This window comes from Equus quagga, chromosome 5, assembly GCF_021613505.1.
Source record: "Equus quagga isolate Etosha38 chromosome 5, UCLA_HA_Equagga_1.0, whole genome shotgun sequence".
Lineage (NCBI taxonomy): Eukaryota > Metazoa > Chordata > Mammalia > Perissodactyla > Equidae > Equus > Equus quagga.
The window spans coordinates 66,409,973-66,427,550 of record NC_060271.1 but is presented as its reverse complement, the minus strand read 5'-3'; the positions used below and the strand labels follow the sequence as shown (position 1 = coordinate 66,427,550).

The 17,578-nt window shown below is 40.7% G+C and overlaps 1 protein-coding gene across 3 annotated transcripts in view; it reads left to right on the top strand.

The window, feature by feature from the left end:
* KDM3A (lysine demethylase 3A) overlaps window positions 1-17,578 on the top strand; it is a 49,455-nt gene that overhangs the window by 24,465 nt on the left and 7,412 nt on the right. For all 3 annotated transcript variants that reach the window (XM_046661552.1, XM_046661553.1, XM_046661551.1), the window contains exons 11-20: window positions 1,405-1,609; window positions 4,610-4,824; window positions 7,856-8,008; window positions 8,144-8,239; window positions 8,608-8,735; window positions 10,439-10,634; window positions 12,189-12,361; window positions 12,744-12,980; window positions 14,282-14,453; window positions 16,888-16,975. In XM_046661552.1, coding sequence (XP_046517508.1) covers window positions 1,405-1,609; window positions 4,610-4,824; window positions 7,856-8,008; window positions 8,144-8,239; window positions 8,608-8,735; window positions 10,439-10,634; window positions 12,189-12,361; window positions 12,744-12,980; window positions 14,282-14,453; window positions 16,888-16,975 — 1,663 coding nt within the window. The remainder of the gene's footprint in view (window positions 1-1,404; window positions 1,610-4,609; window positions 4,825-7,855; window positions 8,009-8,143; window positions 8,240-8,607; window positions 8,736-10,438; window positions 10,635-12,188; window positions 12,362-12,743; window positions 12,981-14,281; window positions 14,454-16,887; window positions 16,976-17,578) is intronic.

Here is a 17,578-nt window from a genome sequence, read left to right as displayed (position 1 = left end):
CAACTATTGCTCTCCTTACTAAAGAGCTGGGTTTAGATAACTGAACTTGCTTATTTCTAGATATTCTGTCTTTTAAGCCAGGACAGAGCAGATGAGATAATCTTTGGGCTCTTTGCCAAGGGTCTGTGAAAACCTGGTCCAACTCTAAGGGTGACATCTTTTCAGTATCTGAGTAGTTAAAATTCCATCCTCAAACTACTAATCTCTTTATTTTCTCTCCTGTCTTACTTTACTTTCTCTTTTCACTACAACTGAGTAAGAATGTTTAAGGGATCTAGACCTGACAGCATCCAGTTAGCATTTTACAGTGTGTGCTAGTCCTGCTTTAGAAGAGAGGTAAGATTAGATCACCTCTAAGGTAATTATTAAAGATGCTTCTGTTATTTAAAGCCTTCTTTGGTTTGGGATCTTTCTTCCAGTTTCCTCCAAGACTACTAGTCTCTCCCACCCATCTCTCAACTGGTTCCCCAGAAGCTGCTTTTGGGGTTGGTTGGTTTGTGTAAGAATCTACTTCCCTCCTCTCAGCTGCCCTGGATCCTGAGAAAAGGTCTTTTCTGTTGGTTTTATATGAAATGTTCCTTAAGGCTCTTGACTTAGAGGTGGATTGCTTTCTGTGTTATTTGGGCTGACACAGTGATTGTTTTTTCCTGTTATATTTCTACTTTTCTCTTTTTCTTTAGAAACTGTATTAACATTTCCTCTCCAGTTCTCCTGCCCATTACAAGTTAAAACTTAAAATATACATTTACCTAGAATTATAATCCTGTCTTTAGCCAGTGCTCTTAATCCTGAATGGAACATAGGTGTGAAGGAGATTGAAGACATGTCAAGGGTCGAGTGACATCTCTTGGAAGCTTTTAGAAGATAGCTCTTATTTTATAGACCCAGGGGCCTGTGCAGGAAAGCTGTTTAGTTTTTATTATATTTAGAATGGTTAGCTTTTGCAGAGAACACACCTTAAACCAGTCTTTTTTGAGTGTGAAAACTGACAGAATTGACTTCCACGCAGTCTTCGTTTGTTGAGGTGAGCCTGTCTCTGCATTGCTCATGTTGCAGTGAGTTTGAGATAAGTTATCTGGTTGGGAAAAGTCTTCCTAAAATAGTTGTCTCATCTGAATACAAGTATATACTAACTTGGATTATGAGTCTGGTTGTTGAATTTGGGGTTTTAAGGTGCCACATGGATTCACCAAATAGGAATTATTTTATAAAGAGAGTAAAACTTTTCTAATTGTTCTGATAGTTGTCTTCTGGTAAGCCATTTTAGAAATTACAGTTGAAACAGTAATTGAGAAGAGGAGTTCTCCCTTTGGGAAAACTGGCCGTTTGAGTAGAATTCAGGAACATATTGACGTGATTTTTAAAAATTTAAGGTTCCATTTCTTTAATCTTTTGTCTTCCTAGCCCCATCCCGGAAGTCGGTTTTGACAGACCCAGCCAAACTCAAGAAGCTGCAGCAGAGTGGCGAGGCCTTTGTGCAGGACGACTCCTGCGTGAACATTATTGCACAGCTGCCCAAGTGCCGGGAGTGTCGCTTGGACAGCCTCCGCAAGGATAAGGAGCAACAGAAAGACTCGCCTGTGTTTTGTCGCTTCTTTCACTTTAGGAGGTGAGGCATTTTGGGAAAAGCCCACATAATCTGGGCCCTATAGCATACTTTTTTCCCCCTCCTCTTCTATCAATAGTAAATCTAGAACTGAGAAAAGTAGAGATTGTATTTTTAATCTGTGGGTTTGGGAATCTAGATCTTACTGCATATTATTTCCTTCTTGTTCTCCCTTTCAATTTTGTGTTGAAGCAAAGAAGCTTAAAAATAGAAACTTCTATTTCTAACATTATAGAAAAGTGTTGAAGGTTCTGAAAAACCACTACAGATAGCTACTGTTAACTTTTCAGTGCATTTTAGTGTTTATATGGTCATAAAATATATTCAAGCTTACCTACTTGGTGTATTGTAGATAGTGTTTTGAGTCTTGTTTTCCCAGTACATAGTAGGAACCACTTGATCATGTTAACTTTTTTCTGCAAATACTTTTGAGTAACTGTAAGAACCCATAGTAACATTGTTTGATAATAACACTGTTTGATAATTCACTTAACCAATTCCCTTGTTGGTGTTAAGATTATTTTGTATTTTTTGCCACTGAAAAGGTAGAGATGATCATCTCCGTGTCCATATCTCTGATTATTTACTTTGGAAGGATTACTGAAAGTGGCATTGCTGGGTCAGAAGGTGTGTGTATTTTAAAGCTTTGATACATGTGTTTTGCCATATTCTTTGCAAGGAGGTCATACTGCGTCCATGCGCGCTGTCAAGGTTTGAGCAGTCCTCTCTGTGTACTTTTGCCAGCAAGAAGAGGCGTATCTTTTAAACAAATCTTCTCCAATCTTATAGGCATAGACTTTTATTTTTATATCATATTTTTTTAGAGACAAATTAATTTTCTTTAAATTCTTCTATCCTGAGCAAAGAAAGGCAGCCTTATCTTGTTTTTTTGATGTATAAATGAGCAGTGTTATTTTGGGTATAGATGAACTTTAGTTATGATTTGCTTTCTCAGAAATCTAGATCCTTTCAGGTTCACCTAGTTCTAATCATAAACAGAACTGATGACTTTAATTTTTTCCTATTTTCCTCCTCCCCTTTAGTTTTATCAAGATTAAATATTGCTGATAAACTGAATTAAATGCACAGGTATTTTAGATAATTAATTATATCTGTGCTGGTAACTTTCAGATTTAGGCTTATTTAATAAATTAGAGTTTTTTAGAGAGTAGTTTGACTCATTCATCCTGAGTAAATTGCAAAAGCATCATGCTAAAGTGTGTGTAGCATTTAGAGCTGTGATAACTGCCAACGTGTTAATCTACACATATATTCATAATACTTTCTGAATAATGCCTGGCCCGGAATAAGTTCTCAGTAAGTGTTAGCTCTATTCTACTTCCTCTCTGGAGAATTTTTTTTACACAAATAAGTGTGTAGGATGCATATGCATTTGTGGGTACTTAACATATATTTTGAAGAAAGCGCAATATGGCTATGCTTTGTATAGATTTATGTATTTCTGTTATAGACTTGATTTCATGTTATACGGCTCTTCTTGTTAAAGGTGTAACTGGATTGGATAAGAGATTGTCTGGTTTTTGTTTAAGTTGCAGAGGCATTTTAGGGAGGGGCTAATTCATTTTTTCTTTCTTTTGAATATTATTAGATTTTTTTTTAAACCACTATTTTGTAACCATCTAGACGTCATTGGTTTTATGACTCTGTTTTCTTATTTTTGACCTCTTTGAAGGGGAAAGTGATGTCGCTTAATGTTGCATAGTAGAAGGTAGTATAGTAGAAACTAGAATAAGCTCACTTCTTTGGTAAAAAAGAATATCATAATTTAAAAAACAAAGCCTTTTTTTCCCTAATGTTTAGAGTGAAGATCGAGGCTGTCCTTAGCTTCCTCATCAAGTTTGTTTCTCATTAAAATCTCCTGCAGGTAAAATAGGAGTTGGGGGCGTGGAGTCCCAGTGGTAAAGTTCAGTTGCCAGGTCCTGTTTACCATCTTCTCTCCCTTTGAATGGCATTCAAGTTCATTTTTTAGTATTTTATGACTCTCTCTAATTTGAGCTATCAATTAAAAACTTACATCTCTCCTTTGGACTGCTTGAAGTAAAGCTGCATTTGTTATGCAGCTCTCAGTATCTTTCCAGTTCATTCTCCACTCTTCTGGACTAATGCTTTTTCTAAAATACAACTTTGCTTGTGGCTCATGGACTCAAAGAGTTTCGGTAGCTGCCCAGCGACTAGCAAAGAAATCAAGGTCCCTGCATTTTTCTTGGCTTTTGTATGAAATATTGTTTCCTTGACGTGCCTTCTCTTACTTAATGGCTGCCTTTTCATTCAAGGCCAAGCTTAATTGCTATCTCTACCGTGAAATCTTCCTATTAGTCCTGCAAACTTCATAGCCACCACTTCCTCCTCTGCCTCCTGTGAGATTTAGTCATTGTTCCGATACCTGCTATGTTCTACTTCACTGTGTGTTTTACTCCATCTTCTTAGGTACTGAGGCCCATCTTAACACTACCTTTCATTCCAGAAGCTTGCACAGTAATTTGCAATTAGGATTCATCTAGATGAGTGCTGAATACCTCATAGATTTATGTGGTCATAGCTTCAGTGACTGTCCAGGGTTAGCCTTCCCTTGCTGAGCATTATAGTTGAAGCAGTAGTTGTATTCATATCTGATCAGATTATTTATGACCTTCTGTTTGTTATCATTGTGCTTCTGTGGTGACTTGTGATTGTCGTTACTATTAAGTCCCAAGTCCCAGCAGTTTCAGCAGCTGTCCCCGGAGGCAGAATGATTAGATCTTGGTTCGGATGCAAAGCACACATCTTCCCCCTCCACCCCTGACCTGGGCTTGTCTTTCGGGGGAAAACTTGGAAGTTTTTTTTTTATCTTTCTACTGACATTGCCACATAACAATTTGCTCTAATTAATCATGGAGATTATAGAAAACTGGGAAGGAATTTGTTGATTTAAATAGTAACTGCAAGACGTAAGTTAATTTTTTTGGTGTGCGTAACACAATTTTTTTTCTCCACTTCCTTTAGGTTACAATTCAACAAACATGGTGTGTTGAGGGTAGAAGGCTTCTTAACACCAAACAAGTATGACAGTGAAGCAATTGGCTTATGGTTGCCTTTAACCAAAAATGTTGTGGGGACTGACTTGGACACAGCAAAATATATCCTGGCCAACATCGGAGACCACTTCTGTCAAATGGTGATTTCTGAAAAGGAAGCTATGTCAACTATTGAGCCACACAGTAAGAGCATCTCTTAGGGGGTAGGATTTTTGAGTCCAACTTGATTTTTGTTCCTAAATAACACCTAAGTCCTAATTGTATGGGTTTCATTTTCACCTAGAAGTTTAGATGACTTTGGTATAGTGAGGTTGCATTTTTCCTTTTGTAACAGATTCTGCCTGTTTCATCAGAGTCAGTCACCTATCTATGGGCTTTATTTTGGGACAGTTACCAAGGGAGTGAAATTCCTTTTTTGTTAAGAAAGGTAAAGATGAGATGGTGCTGGAATTTGCACAGCCTTACCAGCAGTATGGGCTCAACAAAAGGGGATGAAGCCTCAGCTTGGTTTATGTTAAGACAAAGATTCTTAATCAGGAATACATTTCAAACAAAATAGGAATGTACAGGCTCTGCTCTAGACCTAGTGAATCAGAATCTGGGGGGCTGAGTCTCAGGCATGAGAATGGGAACAAGCTCAGATGAAAATGATTCTGATAGAGTCAAGGCTTTAAGGGACTACTTGGAGGTTCTACCTGGGTATATGCCAGCGTCCTCCACTCTCACACTGATCTGGCAACCTGGTAAACCACAAGGATCACTGTGGGTGATATAGTAGAGCCAGACCTCCTTCATGACATCTCAAGGTCTGATGTCTGGGAGGGCACTGCACACCTCTTTTGGTCCACAGGCCTCTGTAGAAGTGAGATATCCAGCTGGAAGCACCAAGGGGCATCTGTCTTTTAAATCTCACATTTTCTTCCATTATTTTATCTTTCCCAAATGGTTGCAAGTTAAAAATGAAGGCTTTCCATTTCTCTGGTGGGTATCTTTTCAGACTTTGCATAACCAAATAACGTTTCAATACAAGTATCTGTACGTACCAGTCTTAAGAATTTTGGTTGTAGGTGCCAGAAACTAACTGAAACTAACTTAAGCACAAAAATACTGTTTTGGGTAGGTATAGATACTATTACATCTGAGTCCAAGGATTGGGAACTGGGGCATTCCTACTAGCAGGAATTCGGAGCTAGGTAGGGATTGGGGTTATGAGCTCCATGGGCAGCCAAAGTCATACTGAAGAGAAGAGCAGCTTTAGAATTTTAGAATCACTCTGTTCTGTTGGGGTAGTAGAGACTCTGAGAAGTCGAGAATCTTATGGAAGTTGTTTTACCTGTAATCTTCTATTTAGGACAAAGGATACTGGTTTTCCATTTTCAGAAGAGCTACAAAGTCTCTTTATTATACACATTTAAGTAAAAGTAGTAGATTTAAAGAAAAATTTTAAGTAATGGGTCTAGAGGTGGTATATAAATGATTGGCATATAGAAACACTTCTTTGGAGTATATTGGCGGCTTCACTCCTGAATCAGCAGGGCTATTTTAAGCATCTGATGTTTTTTCTTTGCTCAAGGTGTCAGCTGAAAAGTGTATTTTTTTTAATATGGAAAAAGGCACAGGTAGTTGTCTTTTAAGAGCGTAATTAAGAAACTCTGAAGATTTGAATGTGATTAACCTTTCCTCCTTGCCTTTTTGATTATCCTGTTCCTCTTTATTTCCTCTGTGACAAGCTGGTCAGTTGGAGAGAGGAACTCACTGTGAGTGATATTGAAAGATGCCACCACAAGGTGTTCCCAGAAGGGTTACCCTCTGATCCAGAGATTAGGAAGCAGGTCTCAACCTTTATACGTTTATTCTCTCTCGTCAATGATAAATAGTCATAAATGGGTGGCTAAGAGATCTAAGAATACTCTCCAATAAAGGAGTCTAATCCAAGTGACTGAGGTAAAGCTCACAAAATCTCATCTGTAAAATGCCTAAAGCCCTGTGTGTTGTGCACTGAGCTGTTACATTATAATGAAATGGCAGAAGTTCACTCTGCAAATGGGTTAATTTGGTGCAGACTGAAGTTGGTCATTTGTGTTGTGGTTAGTCTCAAGAAAGAATGAATTAACCACAGACGGGATTAGGAAAAAGATGTTCTCCGTAGAGCAAGAATGTGGCAGTATTACCCAGTCTTGTTCAGGAGAGAAGAGAGAGAGACAGACAGAAAACAGTTGTCTGATCGGCAGACACTTGGCTTTTCTGTGACCCAGCAAACTGTCCTTCCTTGGCTCATACTCCTTGAGGCTTTCTGATGCCTGATTTGGCACTCTACACCATGGGGGGCAGGTGCCATATCCCGCCCAGTCCTGGAGGCCCTTCCCTCCAGTTATCAGGGCTTGGCCACTGTAACAGAAAATGCTGCTTTGTAGAATCCTGGATTGTGCCTAAATCTGCTGGATATTTGGTTAGTGTGAGTCAGTCCTGGGTGCCTACATCACTCTTGGCACTAACAAAATCAAGTTTCTGACTCTGGGCCATGAAGGAACCCACTTTGAACTATTTGCCCCCACTAAGTTAATGTGCTACTCCCTCCAGGTTCCCTCAGTGCTCTGGAGTTTTTAGTGGGTAGTCAGTGGATTCAGGACACATGTGAATAACCTGACGCTCTACACTGAATGTTGGGTTTATGTAGCTGAGTCAATTTTCTTTTCTTTTGGAGAAAGCATGGTCCTGGCTGCCTTCAGATTCTCAAAAAGGGCTTTCCAAAAGGTAAAGAACCACTGCTGTGTGATACCTGTCTCTGAACTCCAGCTCATGTAACCACTGCTGCTTTTTTCATTGATTGATTCAGCAGTGCTCACTGTGCACCAGCAGTATGCAGAGGTCCTTGGGGGACGTGGCATAGCCAAGCAGGGGTTCTGCTTGTATAGTGTTTAGTCTCCTAGAAGGAGGCAGAACTGCACCTGGCTATATCATACTATACTGCACTATAGTGTGAAGAGACTTAAGTGAGTCTTAAGTACAAGCACAAGTTGATGGGAGTGCTGAGGGAATCCAGGAGAGCTTCATGGGGTGTTGGGGGGCTTTTCTGAAATGGGCTCTGAAGACCGAACAGAGTTAATGGGAACTCCAGTCAGAGGGAGAAATGACATCGACTCCACTCCCCCTTCATGTTTTATTTCAGAAGCCCTCTCCTCCCCAAGACTAAGTGACTTATTCATTTTTGTAGGACAGGTTGCTTGGAAGCGAGCTGTCAAAGGTGTTCGAGAAATGTGTGATGTGTGTGACACCACCATTTTCAACCTGCACTGGGTGTGTCCTCGGTGTGGGTTTGGAGTGTGTGTGGATTGCTACCGGATGAAGAGGAAAAACTGCCAACAGGGTGAGAACTGACTTGATTCCTCCAGCCCCCTTACACACTTAAATTCAGCCTTTCATTGATTTGTGGTTGATGGATTTCTGAAGCATTTGGGGCCTGAGAACATAAAGAACAGTTAGTACAAATCCATTGTTGCAGGTGCTGCCTACAAGACTTTCTCCTGGATAAGATGTGTGAAGAGTCAGATACATGAACCAGAGAACCTAATGCCTACACAGATCATTCCTGGAAAAGGTATTTCACCTGGTGTCATGATTTCTTTTCTCCTTGTTTTGGTTAGCTCATAGGGGCTGGTAGTTTGATTTTACTTTGTATAATATAATTACTTGCTAACTTTATTTTAGTATGTACCATAAATTGTCCAGAAATGTATTAAATAATTCCCTCTAAACTTTTTGATTATGGTCTTATAAATATTTTTGTAGAAGGAAAGAAAATGGTGCATTAGGAGGAAGGCATACTTAGGATGAGAAGGAGGGAGTGTAAGCACCATGCTGCTAAAACAAGTGGTCCTGTTGGAAATACCAGCTTCTGCTTTGTAATGTTGAGACTGAAAGTACCTAATGTCCTTGTTCAGATGTTTGCCTCTGCCCTCTTTTTAGCCCTCTATGATGTTGGCGACATTGTTCATTCTGTAAGAGCAAAATGGGGAATAAAGGCAAATTGTCCCTGTTCAAACAAGCAGTTCAAACTCTTTTCAAAGCCAGCCTCAAAGGAAGACATAAAACAGGTATTACTGTTTATGCTACATTCGCTATCCTTATGACTCTTGTCTATCTGTTTTCAAATAACCCAAGGATTTCTGTAGTATATTTGAAAAGAACGTGGGGATAACTGTCCGTGGAAAGAGAGGATTCATACATTTCATGTGACACTTCATAGACCCATTCTCACTTTTCACATCACTTATATGGACTTCATCTGTAGCCTTTTTTAGTTGGTTTTTAATTTTGGTTCTTGAAAAAGCAAAAACCTCTTTTGTTCTAGTTTTTACCAGATAAGTTGCTATCAAATTTGTATGTGTTTTTAGAGACTCCTCATGTTTTGCAGAATTAAAATTATTCAGATAAGCTTTAAAGTTTTTAAAGTTACTAAATATATTTTACCCATAGTTATATGAAGAGTTAAGGAAATAACATTGAAATGAGCCTTCATGTACCCATCACTCAACATAAAAAATGTACATTTCCTTAGTGCTCATGTGCCTCTTCCTGATGGCATCCCCTTCATCTTCACTATCACATCTACTGCCACTGCCCCCGCCCCCACTCCCGGTCTCCCTTCCTCTCCTTCCCCCCAGTAATCACTATCCCACATTGTGTTTGATAGTCAGAAATTCTTTTATGTCTTCATAAAGCTATGGTGGCAAAGGCAGCATGGGTAGAGGAGTAGTGATCTTGGGAGTCAGAACTGAATTTGAATTCATTCTCTGCCATTTTTTAGTTGCATAACTTTGGCTTAAATCAACTGATTTCTGTGTACTCCAGCTTCCTCATCAGTAATAGAGGATGTAATAAATAATACTCATAATTGGGAATCACAGAATTACGTCCCATGTAAAGGGAGGGCTGAGACCACAACAGGAATGTGACTATTCTTTTTCCTTCTTATATATGTATGAACTCACCAGCTGAGTCATCAAGGCAGTTTTTTAAATAACAGAAAAATAAGTGGTGTGCTCTCTATATTTTTTTCCTTGAGGAAGATTGGCCCTGAGCTAACATCTGAGCCAGTTTTCCTTTATTTTGTATGTGGGTCATCATGACAACATGGCTGCTGATGAGTGGTATAGGTCCACACCTGGGAGTTGAACCTGGGCTGCCGAATTGGAGTGCCTTGAACTTAACTGCTAGGTCACTGGGCCAGCCCCAGTTTTTTTTTTTTTCAGTTTATGTTTGAGTCCTTTTAAGAGCTGGTCATCACCTTTTAAAGCCCACTATGCTGTATTAAATCAAAAGAGCATTTTCTTTTCTCTGCATTGCCTTTCCTTCTGAAATCACAGATGTACCTTTCCTACCCTGCCTTGTTTATTTATTCATTCAGTAACCATGTGGTGAGTGCCTGTTCGCAATACAGGGGAGATAGACACAGACTGGTCATTTTAAAGCAACCTGGTAGGTGGAGTGATAGGGATCTATGTGAGCATGAGATAGGTGAGAAAGTGTAGAGGAGGGAGTATCTTGCTGTATTTAAATTCTTAACACGGCTTATGTCTTTGCTAGTAATACTGAGAAGCTAAAAAATTAAAATCTCTCCTACCTTCTAGTTCTGCTCTTAGTGCAAGATTACTGTAGCTGTGGCGATGTCCAGGGCTATTAGGTGGTTTGGTTTTGGGTATTTCTTTCTTATTGGGGAGCTCTTAGGAGAGAAGGTAAGAAAAGGAAAATGTAATCTTTCAGGTTGTGTAAAATTCTCCTTTTATACTCAACACAGACTTCCTTAGCTGGAGAAAAACCGACTCTTGGTGCTGTGCTCCAGCAGGCTCCCTTGGTGTTGGAACCAGTGGCTGTGGCTGGGGAAGCTGCCTCCAAGCCGGCCGGCAGCATGAAGCCCACCTGCCCAGCCAGCACGTCTCCTTTAAACTGGCTGGCAGACCTGACCAGCGGGAATGTCAACAAGGAAAACAAGGGTGAGTGTTTCCTGCTCTCCTATGGCTCCCTGAGGACTTTAGTCCATTCCCAGAGGGACCTGGCAACTTCAGTGCTGTGAGAACAGAGTGGTTAGAAGTCGGGTGAAATGGAAAGTCGTTCCTTGTAGTCACCTGAGACCTGACACGTGCAGTGTTTTCAAAATGCGGCACCGGCAAGGAGAGCTTTTGCTGATGATCGAGCACCAGGAAGGGTTGAGATTGTGTCTGGCAAGTATGGAGTGGGCTGAGACTTGTATGTTTTAATAAGCAATTTTTTGCCTTGCTATCCTTACCCTGTATATAGTTCCTATTTTGTCTAAATTGTAATGTTCTGGTTTTGGTTGTATTTTTCTCATCTGTGCTGTTATCTCAGGATGCTTGATGATAGTATAAAGAACATGGGCTTTGGAATCAGGTGATTCTGCTTTCTATGTTATAAGAAAGAACACTTGCAGGTCAGTTTCTTACATGCAAAGATCTGAAACAAAATTTCAGTTAATAGAATTCAACAGTATAAGTAAAGGAATTATACAGCATGACCAAGCAGGGCTTCAGAAATGCAGGTGTAGTTTAGCATTTAAAAAATAGGAGAAAAATCATGTGCTGGGACACAGAAAAGTAGTAAAATTCAATACCTATTCATGATTAAAGAAGAAAACTTCTTAGATTAGTAACAGAAGGGAAACCTAATGTGTTTCTACAATAAAACTGACAGCAAACATCATAAGTAAGGATTGAATTTTTGTAACTCTCTGGATATTTTTTAGCAGTTTCCCTTTGTGTTCAGGAATGAGATTAAGGATACTTATTATCACTGTTTTATTAAACATTGTACCTCAAGTCCTGTTTTTTGCAGTAAGGCAAACAAACAAAAGATGTTAGGATTGGAAAGAGAGAGAAAGCTGTTGATATTTGTAGACAATCTAATTATTCATATAGAAAATCTAAAAGAATCTGTGTTAGGGGCCGGCCCGGTGGCACAGCGGTTAAGTTCGCACGTTCCGATTCTTGGCGGCCTGGGGTTTGCCGGTTCAGATCCTGGGTGCGGACATGGCACCACTTGGCACGCCATGCTATGGTAGGCGTCCCACATATAAAGTAGAGGAAGATGGGCACGGATGTTAGCTCAGGGCCAGTCTTCCTCAGCAAAAAGAGGAGGATTGGCAGCAGTTAGCTCAGGGCTAATCTTCCTCAAAAAAATAAATAAATAAAAATACGAGAATCTATATTGAATGAACATCTGTCAAGGTTGCTAGTTACAGTGTTAATTTACAAAACTCAATTGTATTTTGTGTGCCAGGAAGAAACAAATAGAACTGGAAGTTTAAAAAAATAACCATTTACCATAGTATTGCCTTGGATATTGGATATTTATTGTTTTAATACCAGTTGGAAATCCTTGTCTAAGTCAGTGTTTATCCTCTCAAGTTTTTTGGTTCCAGTAAGTGAAAACCAAGTTCCAAAGTATTTCTGTTAATAGAAGACCAGTAAGGGATTTGCCTTTCAGTATGCTTTTCCATCTGGATGTTTTTGTTTCTGATTTTTTTTTTTTAGAAAAACAACCAACGATGCCAATTTTAAAGAATGAAATTAAATGTCTTCCACCCCTCCCCCCTTTGAGCAAATCTAGCACAGTCCTCCACACCTTTAACAGCACAATTTTGACACCTGTAAGCAACAACAATTCTGGTTTTCTCCGAAATCTCTTGAATTCCTCTACAGGAAAGGTATGCCTTTGTTTTGTTGTCTGTACTCTGCCTTGTAGATGAATAGTCAGAACAAGAAGAGACTAGAGAAATTGAAACAGAAAGTAGAAAGAAGGCTATGAATCCCGTCCTTTCCTTCATGGGTACAGAAGGCCGTGTCGTTGGCAGGTGGGCTTCTCAGGGTTACTGGGCTGGGCCATTTCCTCCTGTTACACTTCGTCCTGTACCCATTTCCTATGAGTTGTGATGTCAAGTGGAGGAAGAGGACTTACCTCTTTGTCTGAGGGTCCTGGCTTGGAGTCTTCTCTGGATATGTAGTGTGTACTCATCCTCCCATTTAGGAGTGGGTTTTTTGATGTTAGGGAATGACATATTTAAGACTTCTGTTCTTTCTCAAATTCAGACAGAAAATGGACTCAAGAATACACCAAAAATCCTTGATGACATCTTTGCCTCCTTGGTGCAAAATAAGACCTCCTCTGATTTATCTAAGAGGCCTCAAGGACTGACGATCAAGCCCAGCATTCTGGGCTTTGACACTCCTCACTATTGGCTGTGTGATAATCGCTTGCTGTGCCTGCAAGATCCCAACAATAAGAGCAACTGGAATGTGTTTAGGGAGTGCTGGAAACAAGGACAAGTAAGAGAGGCCTCTGCTCCCCAACCCAGCTTACATCCCCCTTCTCAGTCCCTTTGGCAGACTTCTGACGACCCGCTTCACCTTTCTTCCTTCCTCAGTTATGAGTGGTGTATACTTCATCTCCTGTGTTTGCACTTTATTGTGGATATTAGGGCAGAGTGTGGCTGTGAGTCTTATTTTTTACAGCAGACATTCCTGAGCTGTCTTTCCCATTGAGATTTTGATTGCTTCCAACCACTCATTGGATTTTTGATGAGAGCATTCTGGGCTCAGTGATTCTTGCATGATAAACCTCAACAGGAGAAGTGGAAGTATGACTAATGTGGTATGGCTGATGTGGTTTGAGGAATTAGAAAAAATATGATAAAAATCATGTGTCCTTTTTCCATGGGTTAAAAGACCTTGTGCTGAAGGCAGTTTTAGGTGAGCCAGAGCCACGTGGTGTCCTCCTAGAATCGGTGTGTGGTTTCCTTGGGGGCCTGCTTTAAAGGGCAGTGTTGATTGATCTTAAGTTCTGGTTGATAGTTTAGGAGATGCATGACTTTTTAGACCTGCTCCTCTGCCTTCTTGTTTTGGTTGTTTTGTTTTCTGGATCTTTGGCTTCTCTTCTGAGCCAGGTGGAGTTCTCACTAAAGGAACACTTTGCTTTTGGACAAGGCCAGGACTGGGGAATTGCCCAATAGAAAAATGTATATATTTAACAACAAAAAAAGAAAATTCTGAAAAAAATGTTTTTCAGCCCTGCGTATGAACTAATAGGGTTTGCTTGTGATGACAATGACAGACTGAATGCAGTCCACCAGCAGGTTTTGTTTGGATTACATAATGTTTTTAGAAAAACTCGTTGCCAATATTTTAGTCAGGCTGTTTCACATAAAGATAAGGGTTGTCTTGGATAACCAAAGACTTGGCACCTCAGGTGCATATTCCTGCATGGCAACCACAGGCTGGAGGCCAGTGTCACTGCCTTCTTTGGACAGGACACTTGCACCACCTCTGTCTCTCCTGCACGTTCAGGGCCTGGTGTTGGGGTTCTGTGAATAATGGGATCTGAGTCAGGAGGTGTGAACCTTGCTCCTAGAAGCTTACTAATGTAGTTTGAGAGTACGGGGCGTGTGTAGCAGATGAGTAGTAAAGACAAGAAATGCTGTGGGAGCTCAGAGGACTAAGCTGTCACTTTGGCATCTGAGACCAAGGCCAGCCACAGAGACACAAACCAGCAGCTGTTTGAAGAGGGGCTGCCATGGTATGGGGACAGAGCTGGGGGAGTTCAAACTAAAGCCTTCGTTCTCTTCTTCTAGCCAGTGATGGTGTCGGGAGTGCATCATAAATTGAACACTGAACTTTGGAAACCCGAATCCTTCAGGAAAGAGTTTGGAAATCAGGAAGTTGACTTAGTTAATTGTAGAACCAATGAAATCATCACAGGAGCCACAGTAGGAGACTTCTGGGATGGATTTGAAGATGTTCCGAGTATGTATTAAAGACTTGCCAAGGGGTTGAGGATGTGGAAGGAGGGGACACGGGAATGGCAGGAGCTTGAGGCCCCTTCAGTGGCAACAACAGCATTTTCCATGATCTTAGAGTTTAAAATTAGTGTCTTATCTCCTCCTCCCCTTTCTTTTTACAAAGTTTATGCTTTTGAACGGAGGCAGATTCACTCTGTAGTTCCTTAGAGAGGTGAGGTTTTGGTCATCTGTTTTTCAGGTGGTGCCACGTCCGTCCTGTGACAGAAGTGCTGTGCTTCCACTTGTGCACAGGGGGACGGGGGCAGAAAGCCAGGGTTTGTGACTCAAGGCTAGTGGTTTTATGTATGTGTCACCTTCATATATCCTTTTTATTATTTTTTTAAATTTTAATTATTGTTTAACAAGGTAAGTAGACTGGAAGTTGCCAGGGAATCTGAATTCATTTAACACAAGGTGTCCTAGTCACTGCCTACTTCCTCTGGGCGAGGGGGGATTGTGGCAAGAGAAGGCATGTGTGTCTGGTGCTGGGGTGGTTTGACCCTTTCTGTGGATAAACTGTTTCCAAGAATAGCAAGTCCATGCTGGGCCCTGGGAAGTCAAATCCACACAGACACCTGTCATCATGCTCCCATCCCCACTGGAGGGTTTGGCCAGTTCATTCTTTAGACTCTCAGTAGTTCAAGTTTGCTCATTCATCGCTCTCATTCTTCTTAGACATACTTTCAGCTTTTATCTCCTGCTTGCTTGTTCCCTGTTACCCACATTTACAGGTTATGGTCCATAATTTCAACAAACTTTACGACAAAGTTATAACTAACTCTTATATAATGCCTAATGGAGTTTTTGACATAAGATGTTTTCCTAGGGATCAACATCTGTCAAATGAAGAAGGAGGAATCAGGACTGGGCGGGAAAAGAGTCAGCTGCAGTGCAGACTCAGCAAAGCCTCAGCCAGTGTGGCAGGGAGTTCTGGAGCAAGTATTGCCCCTCATTGTCTCAGATTGGGCTGAAGTGGGACATGTCAGGGCCTTTATCCCCTACCTCCCTCAGTCTCTAGATACTGGTGCCCCGGGCAGGGCATCACCTGGCAGGGCAGCTCTCTGCACTGTGTCTTAGCAGCAAGCCCTTTGAAGGGCATCTGGCGGCACAGCTACCACAGTATGCTTTCCAGTTAGGCCTGGGTTCATATCCTGACTCTTGGTGTGTACTTGCTATGTACATGAGCTTGGTGGTTTAAGCTACCAACCGTCTGTATGGTTTAAGGCAGCCCAGAGTCAACTGCAGCTTGCCTTTTCCATACTGACGATTCTGCTGCACACCCGCCCCGCAGCACGCCACCCCCAGTGCAGTGCTGCTGCTCCTCTGGACATACACTGTATCCTGTATTCTCCTGTCTTTGGTGCCTCCTGGAGTGTGCACCTATTTCACCTAGGTCATGGGACAGTAGTTGGTTGGTTATGAAACATACAAATCTTCCTCAAAAGTGTGAGGTCTGAAGTCAAACCTGGGTTCCAGTTCCATTTCTATCACTTAATAGCTGGATGACCTTGGGCATCTGTCAGTTTCCTCATTCAAAAATGGGAATATTAAATAGTGCCTAATTTCATTGGTACATTGGGTTTAGTTGTAAGGATTAAATGGTTAAAACACTTAGCAGAGAGTGGAACACAGCAAGAAATAAAATAATAGTTATTGCTGTTGATAATAATTATCAACATATCTTTTTCAATTAGAGCTCCTTCGTTTTTGGTTCATTGGCATTACCTGCAACGGGGTAATAGTTCTATTACAAGAAAACAGTTTTGATTAAACCCTATATATATCTTCCAGAAGGTGGAGGTGGGGGAGAGTGTCCTATTAGAGCTGGCTGTCCCTGAAGAGAACATCAGGTAGTTTGTCTCTCTGAGCAAAACAGTCATTTCTATTTCATGGTGGCCTCAGAAAGCTGGGTTTCCTAAACATCTGTGGCCTTTGATTGTTAAAGTGTGTTGCTGTTTGTTAGTTGGGAGCTGCTCACTTCTTCCAGAACGCTGTGTAGGAGGAGGAGGCTGGATCTGAGAGGACAGTTGTCAAAACACCACCTATGTGTAATGGGGGAAAGGGAGTGGCTGAAATCTCAAAAAACAAGCACCAGTTTAATAAGCATCTAGAAAAGACAGGGCCCTAATATAAATTAGTTGGTGATGTTTATTTTGCTACCACTTGCTGACTCCTTGGTGTGAATGGGTTTGTTGGCACTGTGGAAATAAAATGGTGGGCAGTTAGCAGGAGGGGAATATTAAAAATAGTGTTTGTTTACTAAACATATCAGGTTATGAAGATTTTGCAGAGATAAATATATTTGCGTTGTTAAGGCATAAAGTGTTAATTTTCCATTTACTTTGGTCTGTTTCTGAGTTATAAATAGTAACATTTCAGTAATTCTCGTTACCTTTCAGACCGCTTGAAAAATGAAAAAGAAGCAATGGTGTTGAAACTTAAGGACTGGCCACCAGGGGAAGATTTTAGAGACATGATGCCTTCCAGGTATGGGGAGGGGAGAAATGATTCTGTCCTTGACTTGGTAGGATAAATTCTTTCTGAGGTGGCAAGAAAATAGTTTTCTGGGAAATATGAAAGTTCCCATAGTTTTACTGGTGCTGATTTTTCATTTCTAGTCTAGAGGTTTTTGCAATGTCTATTTTTAAATGAGATGAAGAAGTTACTGACTTTTAGAGCTGGCTGACTGATGAAAGCTCCACACGTTTCCACTGTAGTCTTCTGCCGGAGAAGAGGCCGGCTCAGACATACACAGACCTGCTGGCAGTAGTGGGATCAGACATGTCAGGGTTCCGTGTGACATAGTAATGTCATTGCGTTGGACAATAAGACAGCTGAATTGGTAGATTCATTTTCCTAATTTGAGCTTGAACCTTAAAAGGGATCCTTAGAACTAATGAATAATGTATCCCTGAGTGTCACTTCTTATCAGGAATTTATTGCTCAAATTTTTTGTCTGAAATATTCCAGATCATTTGACACATATGTGTGCTGTAGGAGAGAAAGATGTCCTTGTTCATAACTCCTATAATTCTAATCTTAAATATTGCTAATGATAGTTATCTCCATCTTCACAAGCACAGATATTTT